Raw genomic sequence first — 16379 nt, 5'->3', positions numbered from 1 at the left:
CAAGAGTAAGACTTTATTTTGAACTATAATGCAATCATCTCTATATCTCTAATCATTTACGCTATTTAAACGCACGTAAATCAGGACAAAAACAGTTTTTGAAATAAAATATGTTATAGCAGATGTTGGATTTTAGTATATGATTTGGGTTTTTTTGGTTCCAAGATGGCAATTCTTCGCTTCCCCCCCAACTAGTACTTCTGGAGGCAAGGAGACAGATGTCCAGTGGCAAAGGTCAAGGGTTGAGGTGGCACTTCCAGTCCCAAACTGGTGGTCAGGGGACGGGGCTCCTGTCAAGTGGCAGGGCTACCCTTGCGGCCCTTGACAGCTCACTAAAGTCATTAAGCAGCGTTCCAGCTGAAATAATTGCCCGTTCCTGTTCCAAGAGAAGATCTCAGTTTCTAAACTTTGTCAGGATAAATATTTTCTCTGAAATGTTTGTGCCTAGAAAGTTTTAGCTGTGAAAGAAGCCTTGTAACTATGTAGTTCAGTTAAATTAAATTCATCTTTTTTCAAAATTCAGAATGTTCAGTACCCAAAATGCACTGACTACAGTTTCCTTTTATAATCGGAAGGGGTTACTTCTAAATGACAATTCACCATTTGTATTGATACACACAGCTATACTTAAATTATACTTCATTAAATTTGTTACGGTTTAGGCAGTAGGACTCACAGGAACACATTTTCAAAAGGCTTCTAATTCATAGCCACACAAACCCTTCATTTGCACAGATCAAATACCACTCCGTTTATGCATATCAAAGATTATTGGAAAGTTGGTTTCAAAGACTTTGCTTGCTGACTGTTGTGTATTGGTTTTGAGGTGGGAGAGTGGAAGGAGTCCTTTTCCTATTTTTCTTGCCTTTAGATTGATGAGGCAGTATTGTAAACCTGAAAGTGTGTTTGCTTCTGTATTTAGAATATTTTAGTTGAGCTGAAAAGATTACTAGCCTACTTAAAGATGTATTCTTTTACTTGATATATCTATACTTTTTATTCTTCACAGCGCAATGGAAAGCCACTCCCTCCTTAATCCAAACCTGCAGCAAGGTGAAGGGGTTCTTTCCAGCTTCCGCACAACATGGCAAGAGTTTGTGGAGGACCTGGGCTTCTGGAGAGTGCTGCTCCTCATCTTTGTTATTGCCCTTCTGTCTCTTGGAATTGCATACTACGTTAGTGGGGTACTTCCTTTTGTAGAAAATCAGCCTGAACTGGTGCACTAAAACCACTGTAAAAGATGCAGTGTGTTTTTTTTTTTCTCTGAGGTCTTATCTTTCTTGTGAGCCTCTTATAATTCTCTTCTCAGTGCAAGCAGTGGCAGCTGTATATACTGTTTGCCTTTTCTGTGTACTATTAACCCTTTTGGAAGAATGAATTCATTTAAGCTAACACCACAAAAATGCTAAAACATTCCCAAGCTATGTCTTAACATGTTTTTGTCTTGTAAGCAAGAAGTCAATAGTAATCTCTGTAGTGATTATAAAAGGCCCTTCATAAATGAAAAGCAAATCTCTGAGTCTGAAAAATACAGGACCGTATCATCTTAATTTAATTTTTTTTAATCTGTTGAACTTTTCCTGTTTTTTTTACAGTTAAAACTAAAAATATTGTTAAAAAAGTCTACCCACATTAAATTGAACTAATACATAATCATAATCACTAATATATAATCTGACATATATGTAGCACTATACAATAGGTGCATGGTTTCCTAACACACTCAGCATTTTCATGTCTCTTTTTATGAACAACGTATACATTCTATTTCAAAGACATGAGAAACATTTCAAATTACAAAATCTCTCTCAACATTCTTTGACATACTTGGATCCCTTTTATGATAATGTCTTTTCCAGATTAGTTTGGGAGTTGTTAGTATCTACTTGGAAATAAATCATGTAAAGTGAAACTATTCATAGTGCTTTTGGAAGAAAATCTCTTATCACTAGACTTTAAAAAATGCACCTTTTCATTTGAAATATCTATAAGGAAGCATTTTCTTTGTAAAAATAGATGAAAAGTGATCTAAACATGTTCTTCATATGGACTTCTGTAGTGTTATCTTTGTGAAACATGGCTTTATGCCAGGTAGTGTGGTATTCACCAAAATGAATATGTTTATTTCATTTGCAGTATTGTGGGAGGGCTTGATTGGTACTTTTTTTTTTTTTACTGTCAGATGTTTTCAGGAGGTACTTAATACCTGGTGGAGAATTTTCAGCATTATGTGTTGCAGTATATGCATTAAAAACCTCCATGTGCTTTGCTCCAGCAGTGAAGACTTTTTGTGTTAATGACCAAAATATGTAAATCTGATTATTTAATACTCTTTTACGGAAACAAAGTCAATGTTATTCATTAAAACTGAAACTTTTTAAAGACTACCAGCTCATTCTCAGTTTAAGTGTTGTTTAAATACCTAATGCCCTTGGAATAGGATTTTCAAAGGCACTTCAGTAAATTTTGCAGACTCTAATAAAACAAAAGTTGTTGTTTTTCATTTTTACTAAAACAATATATAATTATTACTAGCTGAGCTTCACAAGAAGCTACTAATCTTCAGAATAAGATTTGTAGAATTAGAAATGACAGTAAGTTGATGGCTATAACTGAATCTCTGCATTCTGTTAACATGTATTTGTTTTCTTGGTTGTTCATGAGTATTGGCTGAGGAGGCTTCTTATCTCTGCTGCATTGTGGTCTTTGCTGATGCATCCATTCTAAATTGCTTCTGAGAAATTCGTAGTCTTATTTTGCAGTTTAAAGCAATGAAACAGCATTTTCTCTGATGGCACAAATGCAGCAAAGCGTCCCAAAACAACAAAATGAACTTCTTTCCTAAACAATTTAATTTTCTGTATATGTGTTTGTGAATAGAAAAAATATAAGCTAATTTATATATAAATTGCATTCAGTCCTGTAGGTAAGTACATTTCTATTATGAATCCTCCGTATCTTATATTAAATAATGACATTCTCCATTATAAACTTTCAGTGTAATTTGTAATTGTTTCTGAGTATGGATGAATGCTACAAATAAACTAGTATGACTAAACAAGCTTTTATTTTATTAATATTTCAAGAGCGAACATGAAGAGGCTGCTTCATTTCAGCAGGTCAGTGTGATTTTATTCTCTTGCGCCCATGACATCAAATCAAAGAGTATGTCAGAAATAGGCTTTTTTCCATTCAGAAATTGCAGCATGAGGTTTTTGGTGCATATTTAGTGTTGGGGCCAAGGGGCTGTGGCCAGCAGCCCGGGCACGTGGGCCGGGGAAAAGGTCTTGGCACTGCGAACTAGAATTAGGCACTGACGCGTAGAGGTTGATTAAAGGTTATTTTACTTACATCGTAGGTGGTCGCGGTGCAGGCAGGAAAACTTGCTTGCATTGCAGTTACAGATAGTAAAGAAGGACAGCAGACAAGAGTTCTAACCGCGAACTCTGGTCCAAGGCCAGCTGAGAGCTCTAGAACCGCGAGCCTGTCGAATCAACCAGACAAAATAACCTCGAGAAGAGCTCTGGATACCACAAGGAGAGTCCGAAAGGTGACTGTCCACGAAAGCGCACAGGGAAGGGTATGTCGAGGGATCAGGCGGCGATGGGGAGAGGCTAGAGGTTGATCGGGCCCCTATATCCTTCTTAAGGCACACGCTGGGTTCGTTAAGCTCCACAGCGCGCTTAGAGTTCTTCACGAGATGTGAAGTCCTCCTTCTCCTCCTCCAGGAGATGGTTGTGGAGTCCTCCAACTTGGGCAGAAACTGCTCTAGCCTCATACGGCTAGCAAGCCAATCGCTAGCCGCCACGTGGGAATAATTTAGAAATAGCCAATAGTGGGACACAAATTTACATACGGGTGGCGGGAACTCCTTTGCACCGGGGTTTTCTCTCTGCAACTGAGAATTGCACCGTGCAAAGAAAGCTCCATGTGGCGGGAAATAATTCTGCAGTGCCGAAGCACACACAAAATCATACCCTTTGGGCCATGACATTTAGAAGGATACCCACTTTAGTGCTTCTTAATTTTAACAAGTAAGGAGGTCCAGTAATTTATTCTTTGGCTGGTTTGTGGTATCTTCTCATTGCTGGAGGGTTTTAGTCACTCATCTCTCTGGTATCTAAGTCTATGGATTAATATGAAGCAGTTTTCATACCATAGGAATCCAGAGCACTTCTTGTGCTTCTGTATACCTTAAATATTGAAGTGCAGCTTTTCTAGGAAAGGATACAATCAGGAAAACATCTGGCAAAGTCGAGATTGGGAGGGGAAGGGAAGTGTTGTCTAAGTGCACCAAAACAATCATCTTCCTCTGTATGACATGCAGAAAGGACCTCAGGCATCCTCACTAAGCCTCCATATGGTAAACCACATAGAATTCAAGCTTTGTCCTTTGCATGGATGCATGGCTAAGTTTAACTTACTCTGATTTAAACCTGTTGTTCTGGGAACCTTAGACATTTCTTGTTTGTCGCTTGGACCATAGATCTTTTGAATGACATATGCCCATGGGTGGATCTAGGATTTTTTAAAAGCGGGGTGCAGGTGGTGTGATACATCATCGCATATAATGACACACATATTTTGCCAATTAAAGATAATTTAGAAACTTTACCAATATGCTAGGGGCCTAGCACTACATTATTCAGTTTAAGATCAAAGTAAAATAGACATAACATTATTGGAATATGCCCTAATTTGCTAGATTATATATTAAATTTAAAAATCACAAAACCTAGGCCAAAAATGGTCACAGTAGTAAAAAGATAGTGTTTCATTAGTTCTGTAATCATTACAGTTAAAATTAATGTTTTTAGCTAGAGCTAAAAGCTCTGCAGGGCTGTGAAATCAAAGAGAGACTTTACCAGGAATGGCTGATAGACAGCAAAATCACAGGAGAAAGTTGGATAGTGGAATACCAAGACCATTAAAAAGGAGAGGGGGGTTGTTAGCACCTACAAGGAGGCATTAGCAGGAAACAGGTAAATTATAATGAGCCATGAAGTCAGTTGATTCATTGCTGCCTGAACAGAAATGCTGCTGCCACTCCCAGGCGATTGGTTTTAAAGTTTGGGTAGAACAGGAATCAAAGGGGGTGCAACTGCACCTTCACCTGCCCCCGTCCCCCAATTCCATCCCTGCATACGTTTCATTTGGATTTGTTATATATTTGTTACAGTGATACCTGGAAAAGCTGACTGGGATTTGGGACATGTTTTGCAACAAACTGTGGCCAGAGAGACAGTACCTTGAAGTTCTTCCAGTATAGACAGAGGAAAAAGCAGAAGTGGAAACAGATGCACAGAGAAGTGCAGAGATTTGCCAGTGTCACTTATGTGGAAACTTGTTCCTCAAGGGTTTCTCTGATGAAGCCAGCCTGTGGTTCTGGAGGCTTGCATTATGTTTTGTAAGAGGAAATCATTGCATTGCTCCCCTGGAGTGCATATGCCTTCTGCACTCTGGGGTGTGTTGCCAGGGAATGTCCACACAAGGGAGGGAGCTTGGTCTAGTTTTTTGGGCACAGGGCCGAACTTGGAAGATACAGATGCTGTTTCTGACTCTGCTCCTGACTGATAGTTGGATTTAGTGTAACTCAAGCTTTGGATACATGCTGGTATCAGTGAGGCACTTTGTAGTACTACAGAAATAAAACACTATGGGGGACTGGCCCCTGAATCAAGCACTGCTAATTTGTCTCAGAGGCACACTGCCCAGCCAGTGGCTGATAGGGGCTTCTTTGCCCTACCCCCCAGTTGGCTCCTGTGCCCTACCCACAAGACCCCAGGGGACCCTGTCTGTGAGCTGTCACTGGCAGCTTGTCCCCTCCCCACCATCAGTGGTGAAGAGGGAGGTGGAGGGAACAGCTTTCTCAGGGACAGCCAGTGCAGCAGGAGGATCAGCACAAGCTGGTGTCCTTGGGCATTGGTGGTTGAGGCAGCAGTTTCTGCTGGGATCGACCCCATGGGAGCACAGCAGGGCTTTGTAACAGCTTGCCACAACTGTGCGAGCTATCAGGGAGGCAGCCGATCTCCCTTCCTCCCCTTGGAGGAGTGGTGGGGAAGGCAGAGCAGAGGACTGTAGGGCACTGAGGGTCCAAAAGACCGCCCTGTAATGTTACGTGTCCAGACATTCGCTGTCCAAAACAGCACCACAGAGAAGATCCTCTTTGGAAGAGGAAAACTTTTGCAACAGATCTGCCACTTTTTGCAGTGCTATAGATGACTTGCATGCATGGGCACTTGCTTGTTGTAGCTCTACAGCATGTTAGCACTGCCACAAATGTAGTGTGTGTCCAATGCCTCAACTAACCTTGCTCTGACTATTTCCCTTCTTTATTTCAATCTGGGAATAATGTTTACCTGCCAAGGTTGTTTTAGATGAGCCAATTAGCATCCACAATTATTTTTTTTAGATGCTTAGGCCTAAGGAAGTTTAAATTTGGTAGAAATTTACCTGGAATTAAGTATTTTAAATTCATACCAGAAAGCAGAAAATGCATCTAAAGAAACCTCTGCAGCTCCCAACAAATGTACAAGTGTTAACATTGTATCTTGCCCTGTTCAAATGTTTTATTTATATTTAAAATTAACCTTACAGTTGAGAACAGTGACATGCGTTTTAGAGGCAGTGACCAGGTCTGAAGCCTAAGCAAAACTGACATTCTCTTAATTGGAAAAATGACATAACTCTTCTTATTTCTGTAGCCAAGGGTCATCTCTGTAGGCATGTGGGCTTTGTTAGGGACCTAAATAAACCCTTAATGCAGGTTGGAATTAGATCCAACCATTGGGCTGCATGTGGCTTTTAAGAGGTCAAGCTGTGGCCCCTGTGCTCCCCATCCTTCCTGTAGTTTTCACTTGCCACCACCCCGGAAGGCTGGGCAGCACAGCCTGGCCGAGGGTGCCTGTGGCTGGAGGACTGTAGGGACCTAGATACTCTGTGTGGTATGGGAGTGCTGGCATGGTACAGCAAGAGGAACACCTGCCCCACGTGGCAGGGGGAGAGCGCATAGTGTGGGGGACAGGGCCCCTGGCACAGTGCAGTTGGCGGGGAGGGCAGGCCCTCACTGCGTGGTACAAGACAGCAGAGGGTCATCCACACAGTGCAGTACAACATGGTGTGCAGCCCATGCAGTGAGTGTCCAGGGGGCCTGTGGACCCCAGCCATTCAGAATTGGACAGCTAAATCAGAAGATTAAACAACCTTTATGATTTTGCTTTTTCTCTTTGTGTATTCCCTCTTGGTTGTACTTTGACATTAATCCTTACAGATTAGCCACCCAGAATGTGCTTTGTGAAAATTCCTAAGTGATCCAGAATGCTACCGAGAGATTAGCTGTGGTGCAGGTTGTTAGAATGCTTCTGATCTTTGTCACAATACTGGCTCCCTAGACAACTTGAATTTCCTTATGCTTCATCATACTCTGATGGTTCCAGAGCATTTGCTGGTTGAGGCCTAATGTTATGAAACTCCCCGCCCAATGCCATTAAAGCTAATTCAGTGTTTCTGCTTACAAGTAAGTATGATGTGCCTTCTGTGTGTTGGTACTAAACTTGTTGTCTCTTCTTTTTTTTTGTACAGACCTTTATAAAAAAAATTGTTTATAACTGTATAGTCATAAAGAACAAATGCATTTAATTATAAAATCATTGTTGCCTGTAGCAAGGAAATGGGATACTCTCAGATTGTTAAATCCAAGATACAGAAACTAGAGATTTCATAGACATCAGGGCTGGAAGGGACCTCGGAAGATCATCGAGTCCAGCCCCCCGCCCAAAGGGCAGGAAGTCAGCTGGGGTCATAGGATCCCAGCAAGATAAGCATCCAGTTTCATCTTGAAGGTGTTCAATGAAGGCGCTTGAACCACCTCCGGTGGCAGGCTGTTCCAGACCTTGGGGACTCGGACAGTATAGAAGTTCTTCCTTATGTCCAGCCTGAAACGATCTTGAAGTAGTTTGTGACCATTCGACCTCGTCATCCCTTGGGGCACTCTGGTGAGCTAACGTTCCCCCAGATGCTGGTGGTCACCCCTGATAAACTTGTAGGTGGCCATCAGATCACCCCTGAGCCTGCGCTTTTTCAGGCTAAAGAGCCCCAGGGCTCTCAGCCTGTCATCGTAGAGTCTGCTTCCCTGACCTCTGATCATGCGCGTGGCTCTTCTCTGGACTCTCTCAAGCTTCTCCACATCCTTTTTGAATTGTGGAGCCCAAAACTGGACACAGTACTCCAGCTGCGGCCTCACTAAGGCCGAGTACAGGGGGAGAATGACGTCCCGGGATTTGCTTGAGAAGCATCTATGGATGCAAGCCAGCGTTTTGGTCACTTTACTAACTGCCGAGCCTATAAGGATGCTGCGGGTTTTTTTTCCCAAGGTGGAGAACCTTGCATTTATCGGCGTTGAACACCATCAGATTCTCGTCCGCCCACTTGCTGAGCCTGTCCAGGTCAGCCTGGATAACCTGCCTGTCTTCTGGTGTGGATGCTTTGCCCCAAAGTTTGGTTTGGTGTCATCGGTGAACTTGGCCAGTCCGCTTCTGACTCCAGTGTCCACATCATTAATGAAGATGTTGAACAGTATGGGTCCAAGGACAGAGCCTTGGGGGACCCCACTGGTCACAGGACACCACGATGAGTGACTTCCATCGATTACTACCCTCTGGGTCCGACCCCGGAGCCAGTTTTCCAGCCAGTGGATCGTGGAGGACCCAAGGCGACAATTGGCCAGTTTCTCCAAGAGGCGATCATGGGACACCAGATCGAAGGCTTTTTTGAAGTCAAGATATATGACATCAATCTCTTCTCCCTTGTCCAGGTGATAGGTCACCTGGTCGTAGAAGGAAATGAGATTGGTCAAGCAAGACCTACCCGCAACAAACCCGTGCTGGCTATCCCTTAAGATGTTGACGTCGGCCAGTCCATTAAGGATGGCCTCTTTAATAAACTTTTCTAAGATCTTCCCCAGGATAGAAGTCAGGCTGATGGGCCTATAGTTAGCCGGATCCACTTTCCTCCCTTTCTTGAAGATAGGCACCACATTGGCCTTCTTCCAGTCTTTGGGCAGTACACCAGAGCGCCAAGAGTTTTCAAAGATCCGTGCTAGAGGCTGGGCTATGATGCTCACCAGCTCCTTGAGTAAAATAAGACTACAGAAAAATTCAGTTTGATAGTGCTCTTCAGTCACTTCATTGCTCTGCTATTTGTGTGCAGTGTCAGTAAACATTTTCAAATGTGTATCTAGCTTAGGTATTTATGCAGTGTCCATCCCCAAAGTCACTAAGCATTAAGTAAGAGAGTTTTTAGGAAGAAGGTACTGACCATACTAATATATGGTTCATTTGCAAAAACAGGTAGAAACAGTTCTTTCTTTCCAATTAAGATAGTACATCCACTAATAGGCATGACGAGGCAGGAGAATTACAAAACATTAATGCAAAGGGATCAGAAATCTGAGCCACTAAGTAATGGGTGACAAACTGTGGTTCTTTAAAATTATCCTCTACTGCAGTGGGGCCCAACTTTGTTGGCAGAAGTGCCACAAATCAAGCCCCATGCCCTCCCTGAGTGCCTCTCTTATCTCTTATCCCCTTCACCTGCCTGATCTGCTGCTCTGCCTTTTGCCTTATCTGCCCCTGTGCTGCCTCCCCTCTCCCCAGTCTGCCACGTGCCCTACAGAGAGGCTGCCCATGCCACTTGTGACAAGTGTATTGCAGGTTGACCACCTCCGGCTCTACTGGGTCAGGAAAAGTGAGGAGGCCTCTGAAAAAGAAACTATAGAGTGAGGTATAAAGTTTAAAGAGAAAAGGACAGCACATAAACAGGATGAGTGAGGATAGGAACATGAAGAGGGAGGGAGAACAGGCTTTTTATGAATCACTGCCTATGGGCCAGTCCAGTGCTTGTAAGAAGTGCTCCAGTTGTCCTGTGGTATCCATCCTAACGTAGTACTATGATTGATTTTCCTGGCTCCAGCCCTGCAACCTGAGCTATCCCATCTCTGCTTTCAGTGTTCAGTGTGCTTCCATTTCAGATGAGATAACTGTGTATTTGGGTGCCTGAGCCCCCACAGCTGTTTCGATGTGGAAGTCTTACTGTCCCCTGTTGCCCCAACATACCTCAGCACATGAGCCATCAAAAGTTTTACTGCACATGAACAGTAGCTCCTTTTAGAACATTCAAATATTTCTGCTATTTTAAATGATCTTTATCTAGATCTCAGAAGGCAGGAGTCCAGATGAAGGATCAAATGTATGTAAAAATGTCTCCCTCTTCTCTGCCAAAAAATAAGGTCAAAGTGTGTTCCCTTCTCTGCAAAACAAAATGAAAATCATAGTTAATTTTGTTTTAAACTGTAGAATATGAATTCTCCTTTGTGCCAAAGGGTCTTGTTGGCACTGGATTTATGACCCAGATACCTTGTTCCAGGTGGACCCAAAACGCTCAGACCGACCATGACCTTTCCATTCAATAATAGGCAAATTTTATTGATACAGGGTGATAGCGGATGAGAATAATGCAAACAATTCTGTATCTACCAGTCCCAAGGTTCACAGAGTCAAGATACGTCTGGCCAGTACACAGGCTCCACTCAGGTCTCTCGACTGTCAGATGTCAGCAGCCTGGAGGTTGGAGGCTGAGGCCCAACCCCTACTCCCCACAGTGGGGTGGGTGAGACAGGCTGGTAATATGTCCTCTGTCCATGGTGGCCTTGGGTTCCCCTCTTGAGGACCCTCTGCTGCTCTGAAATTCTTCCTTTTGTATTCTTTCTCTCTCCTGATGACTCTTTGTCTATGGGCATCACTGATTGGTCTCCCTGTGGTTGTCATACTGTTCACGTTCTATCCTGTCAGCAAATGCCTTTGTTTCACAAACCCATCACATACACACATCCTAATTTGGGCTTTTCCGGTGTCCTCCTAATTTGGTCCATCTACCAAAACAAGAAATCCCAAGGGCTCTGCACTTGGGCACTGTGACCTGGCGCCAGTACTTCAGAGTCCCTTATCTCATGTTATGGAACAGTGTGGTACATGTTTTCAATTTCCCAGCCTGTGCGTCTGCTTGCTGCTTGCCTGTGTCAGACACAATGGGTCTGGAAGAAACTGTCATAAACAGGCTTTTAGAAATCAATTAACCCTTGCTGTTGCCCTGGACCATTGTTCTAATGCATATCTACTTTACCTACAAATCAATTCCCAAAAGCAGACCTCTAAATAGCATTTTCTAGCCATCAGGTCTGGCTGCCAACTTTCTCTGTGGCAGGAATTTTTCCAATGTAGCTCTTACTCCCTGGTAGAGAAGCTTTATATTGTATGTAACACCATTTTATAGCTTTGTGAAAATGACACTGTGTTTAAAAAAAGTTAGAGATTGTACTGGGTTTGTGAAATCAGCTCAATGTAACGAAGGTGGGATGATTAATGCCTGCCAAGTCATACAAGTTAATATGCTTCCCACTCTTCTTCCTTTTATTGATCCCTCAACACAAGTTTTAAAACTGCTGCCTGCTCAGTTTGTTTTAAGTGCTTTATGTGTTCAGAAGAAAATTGAAGTATGCAGACACCCATAGATTTAAACCTGGGAGTTTGAGCAGAAAAGTTTCTACAATGGGAGCTATCAGAATGCCAGGGGAGCAGCTTTGTACTACTCAGGATCCAAAAAAGGCTGTTAAAAGACCATTTGGCTGTGGACTCTGTGCAGGCCGCTTAGGCCTGCCAATCCCTTTCTTTTTGGACAAATAGTTTTTCCCATCTATGGTACTTGGTATAATCATGTGGACAATAGATGGGTTTAATAGAAGCCCTGACCCGTAGGCTGCTTTCAGGATTATTAATTGCACTGGAAGTCAGACATTACTGTATTTTTCACTTGCAAGTTTAAGAATACTTTTTCATAACATGTTTGTGAGAATCATGGCCTGTGTATGCTCACTGGTACCGAGCATATGTGTTCTTGCTCAGTCTGGCTGCATGTCACAATGAGCTTTCCTTAGGGGAAAGGAAGCTAAATTTACAACAAAAGCCGTGATGTAAGGATTTTTTTTTTGTCATTCCTCACCCAGTTCCTTATTTAATCAACTATCAGTTCTATTTGTATTTATTTCATTGACTCCACTGCCTATTCTCCTGCTCTACTTACATTGCATATTTTTAGAAAATGCAGGTCCCCTTATATACTTCGCAAAGCTAGTTACCTATTTCACTGACTAAGCTCCAGTATTTCAAATGATAAATTAATCCTGAAGTTTTCAAATGATTTAAACAGAAAATTTCTAAAAAGCTATTTCCAGGGGTGTAACTAGTCACTGAGGCCACAGGCACAGTACAGAGAACTGATGCTGTCCCTGATCTCTGGACCATCAGATGGATCTTATTTTCATTTCTGTTTCTGCCACAGACTGCCCTGTGTGACCTTGAACAAGCTAATGCCTTGTTCTGACTTATTTTCTTGTCTTCTAAAACGAATACAATGAATGAAATCCTGGCCCCAACCAAATTAAGTGACAAGGCAAGCCTCCTGTCAACTTCAATCAAGCTGGGAATTCACCCAAGGTTCTCGTAACTCACAAGTGCTCCTGGGTGAATGTTTCCTAATATGTTTTTGTCACATACGGTTAATTTCCCAGGTTGTAGGTTGTTGACAAAATTGGAATGATTTTGAAATTATAACCAAATACTATTCAACCATTTATTTGTTACTAGGACTTATGAAAATTTACTAACAATATTTGGCTGAAATTTTGAACATTTCAAGCTGGGTTAGAGTCGTTGATTAGTTTCAGATCACGGGATATGGATCCTGGTTCCCTAACTTGTTAATCCCACCCCATGCTGGAGAGAGGGCTGGAAGGACTTGATTTTCCACGTTTTCATATTTCTGGATATTCTCTTAGCCAGCTATAAAACAAGATAAACAAAACTGGTGTCAGGATTATTATTCATTAGGGTGATCATCAGCATTGTGGAGGGAAAAGTCATTTATCACCTTGCATCTCCATTCAGGATATGAAAAGATGATCTGAAAACCCTTGCAAAGATAGTGAAGGAAAGTACAGTCCTACCAGAGATGCTGGAAGAGGTCAGCAGATGCCCCTCCCTACAAAACAACACAAAGTATGTGTAAAAAGGAGTTGGAGCCATGGTCTGTTGCAGAGAAGCAAACGGAGGGGGTCTTCCCTAAGCTTGGATAGACAGAGTAAATTTTCAGTCTCCTTATTTTTAAGGGCTCTTTTGCACTAATTTTTTTGTAGCTTTGCTTAGAAGTAGTAACTTTATGACACATTTTTAGGTGGACTTTTGCTATGTTGATGCCGGAGGCCTTATTCCTCTTGCAGTCACAATTCATGCTAACCATCCATGTTTTGGATACTCTAGTTTCCAGCAGGAACAAGAGTGGTTCCACAGGCTGATTGATCTGCTGGTGTGACATTACAATCTATATGATTAGTTGCATCCCCATGGGCTATAAGAAAGAAGCTTGCAGTGCAAGGAGCTTGCCACAGAGAAGATGCCTCATGGCCTTCAACCTGCACAGGCCCCCATTGCAGGGACATTTCCTTGGCCTCTCGAGATATGACAACTGGTTGGGCTTCTGTCTGAGCAGCTTCCAATTTTCTGCAATTTTGAGTCCATTCACTGGTTTCCTTTCTCTCACTGTATCACTCCCAAGTTCCTTATCCTTACCTGCAAGACCTACATATTCTTGCTTCTGTTCCATAGTACACCTATGCTCTCATTTCTTCGTCTCATTCCCTGCTCTCTCCACTGCTGTTGCTCCTCACTGCTATTTTCATAATTTTTCTTAGGTTCTGTGTCTTGGTTCATGATGTTTCCTATGCTTGGATGACCCATCAATAACTCACTGTCCAGAAATTAAAAAAAAAAAGTTTCTTCCAGGTACAAGGTGGAAAAGTTTTTTTCCGCCTTACTGATTCTATACCCCTCTGCCTCCAGTATAAGTATCTTGCTCGGACCATTGCCCTTAATCAGTTTGATGCATCTTGGACTGTAAGCTCTTTGTGGAGTAGAGTATGGGGCTACAGGAGGAACTAGACCTTCAGGCCGTGGAAGTCTAATTTCATCGGTTCATCTCCAGCAGTGGTTATCTTTTATTTATTTATCCTTTTTATTTATACCTGTCACAGTTAGGATCTGAGACAATTGTTTGCATATGTCTTCAGATCTGTTTTCCTTTCCCTAAAGTTATGGCTGATTCTCTGTATCTGTTTGCTAAATCAAGTAAGGTACACATGCCCTGCTCCAGGTGCACTATAAGGTGGCCCAGATTCTGAACTTTTTGGTGGGTGAAGAAACAAAAATTCCTGTGTGCTAGCTCAGAGATCATTTGGATGGTGGAACTGGCTGGACACTCACCAGTATGCTTGCTCCCTGGGATAAGCTACAGTAGCCACTGGGCTACTCTAGTTTATGCTCAGCCTGAAGACCCTAAACACAATCAGTGCCGGGGTGCTAAAATCATCCTCCTAGCCATGCCCCCAGTACATTCCTAGATCAAAAGGTTTAAAGGAGGGGGTGTCATAGCACTAAGGCTAGGGATAGAAGTTACACATAAACCGGTTCAAGTGATCAGAAATTGGTTTAAACCTGTAACAGAACAGAAGCTTAGTACACATAAACCAGTTTCAAAATGGCTTAAATGGATTTAAGATAAACCTGGTTGAATATAGTATCAAACTAAACTGATTTAGGTCAAACCAGTTTATGAACCTTCTGTTCCAGACCTCTTCCTGGTTCAAGTTAAATCAGAATTCCCCAGCATGCTTTGCAGTCCTGGGTGTGCTGTCTGTTCCAGAGAGCAGGGCTGGCCCCACCCCTCTGCTCCCTAGCTGGAGCAATGAAGGCTGGTTCACTGCCCACCCCCAGGCAAACCCCGGCTGGGGTCGGGCCAGGGAGGAGTGTTAAACTTGCCTTCCCCTGAGTACAGAGTTGCTCTGCCCTGCTGGCTGAGACTGTGGACTACAAATCCCAGAGGCACCTAGAAGCAGGAAGTGATGAGCAACCCTGCAGAGTCCTGCTACTGTGATTGTGGCCTGCAAATCCCAGAGACCTCAGCGGCAGCAGGAAGAGGAAGCAAACACATGGGCCATGCTGGCTGGGTGCCTCCTGGCTTCTGGCTTGAGCTATTGCAGACATGTGGCTGCATTTCCTGAATTAAAAGTGGATGTCTGTTCATTTGCTTATTGGTTATTGGACTAACCTACACAGACTGAATCAATTCAGCCTCAGGCTTTTTGACTGTCTGTACTTAGCCTAAAACAGCAGTTATCTCATCCTTGGGGAAATACTCCTCTACCGGTGAGTGGTTCCACTGTCTTTACAGATCATTTTACCAGCACAGCTTGCATAAAGGAGCCAAAGCAGAGGTCAGATTTGGGCCAATATATTAATGTGTTGTCCAATGTACTGTTAAATGATGACCAAGCAAGCAGTGGATTAGTAGAACACATCTAGGTTCATTGTAGTTTCTGAGAGTGGTAGTTAATTGTGTTAGGCTGAAGTTAGGCAGAAGCTAGAGCAGGGTGACACCTTGTAGGCTAACTGGTTCAGAGATGCACAAGCTTTGGTAGGCAACAGTCTACTTCATCAGATGTTTTTGGCTGCTGCTATTTGCATTTATGCAACATCCCTCTGTCTGTTATTATAGGCAGGCAAGTTCATTTCAGAGATGAAAGTAGATGCCTGTTGAATTGCCTAGAAATGAAGAAGCAGGATCCGTACAAGGTCACTGACTATCTGTGTGGCTTATCAAGCAGTCTGTGGGCAGTGGGCTACATTTGAGTATCTCTGAGCACGTCTGCACATGTAATTAACGCAAAGCAATAAACTCCAGAGCTTACTGGTCTGGAGTTTATTGTTCCTGGGCGCACCATTTTAACGTGCACCTGGGACTGCAGCACTTTGAGCCACATCAGAGCAGCCCTGGCTGACAGAGGGCCCCAGAGGTCAGCCTGCCAGCCTGGGGTTGCTCCCCCCAGCTCAACGTGCTGCAGGGGGGCTGGCTGGGGCACAAGGGTGCTCCAGTGTAGAGCTAGCCATCAGGCAGTTCCTACACTGAAGCACCTTTGTTCCCTCGCCAGCCAGGGCAGCTTCTACACATGCACTGCTGCAGAGTAAACAACTTGTATTTACAAGTACTGCTGTGCTGCAGATTAATTAGTTTACTCCAGCCTAATAGGGGCGTGCATACGGACATGCAATATTTACTGTGGAGCTAATTAGTCTACCCCACAGTAAATCTTTCATTATGTAGATGCGCCGACTGATATGCAAAACAGTGCACGTTTCCTGCATGAAACGTGTTCAATAGGCATCAAATATTCCTCTGGTTTTCACTGGTAAAAACAGTGGTAGAACTTGAGCTCC

The 16379-nt window shown here is 43.0% G+C and overlaps 1 protein-coding gene across 3 annotated transcripts in view; it reads left to right on the top strand.

Moving 5' to 3' along the window:
* The window catches only part of ANKRD46 (ankyrin repeat domain 46), a 38105-nt gene extending 35718 nt beyond the window's left edge, over window positions 1–2387 (top strand). For all 3 annotated transcript variants that reach the window (XM_006029273.3, XM_006029271.3, XM_014522558.2), the window contains one exon: window positions 1010–2387. In XM_006029273.3, the coding sequence (XP_006029335.1) occupies window positions 1010–1226 (217 nt within the window). In that variant the 3' untranslated portion in view covers window positions 1227–2387. The remainder of the gene's footprint in view (window positions 1–1009) is intronic.
* Window positions 2388–16379: the final 13992 nt, after the last annotated feature.

The sequence above is a fragment of the Alligator sinensis genome, unplaced genomic scaffold (assembly GCF_000455745.1).
Source record: "Alligator sinensis unplaced genomic scaffold, ASM45574v1 scaffold974_2, whole genome shotgun sequence".
Taxonomy (NCBI): domain Eukaryota; kingdom Metazoa; phylum Chordata; order Crocodylia; family Alligatoridae; genus Alligator; species Alligator sinensis.
The sequence above is the reverse complement of the archived record's forward strand: the minus strand, read 5'-3'. Positions and strand labels throughout refer to the sequence as shown.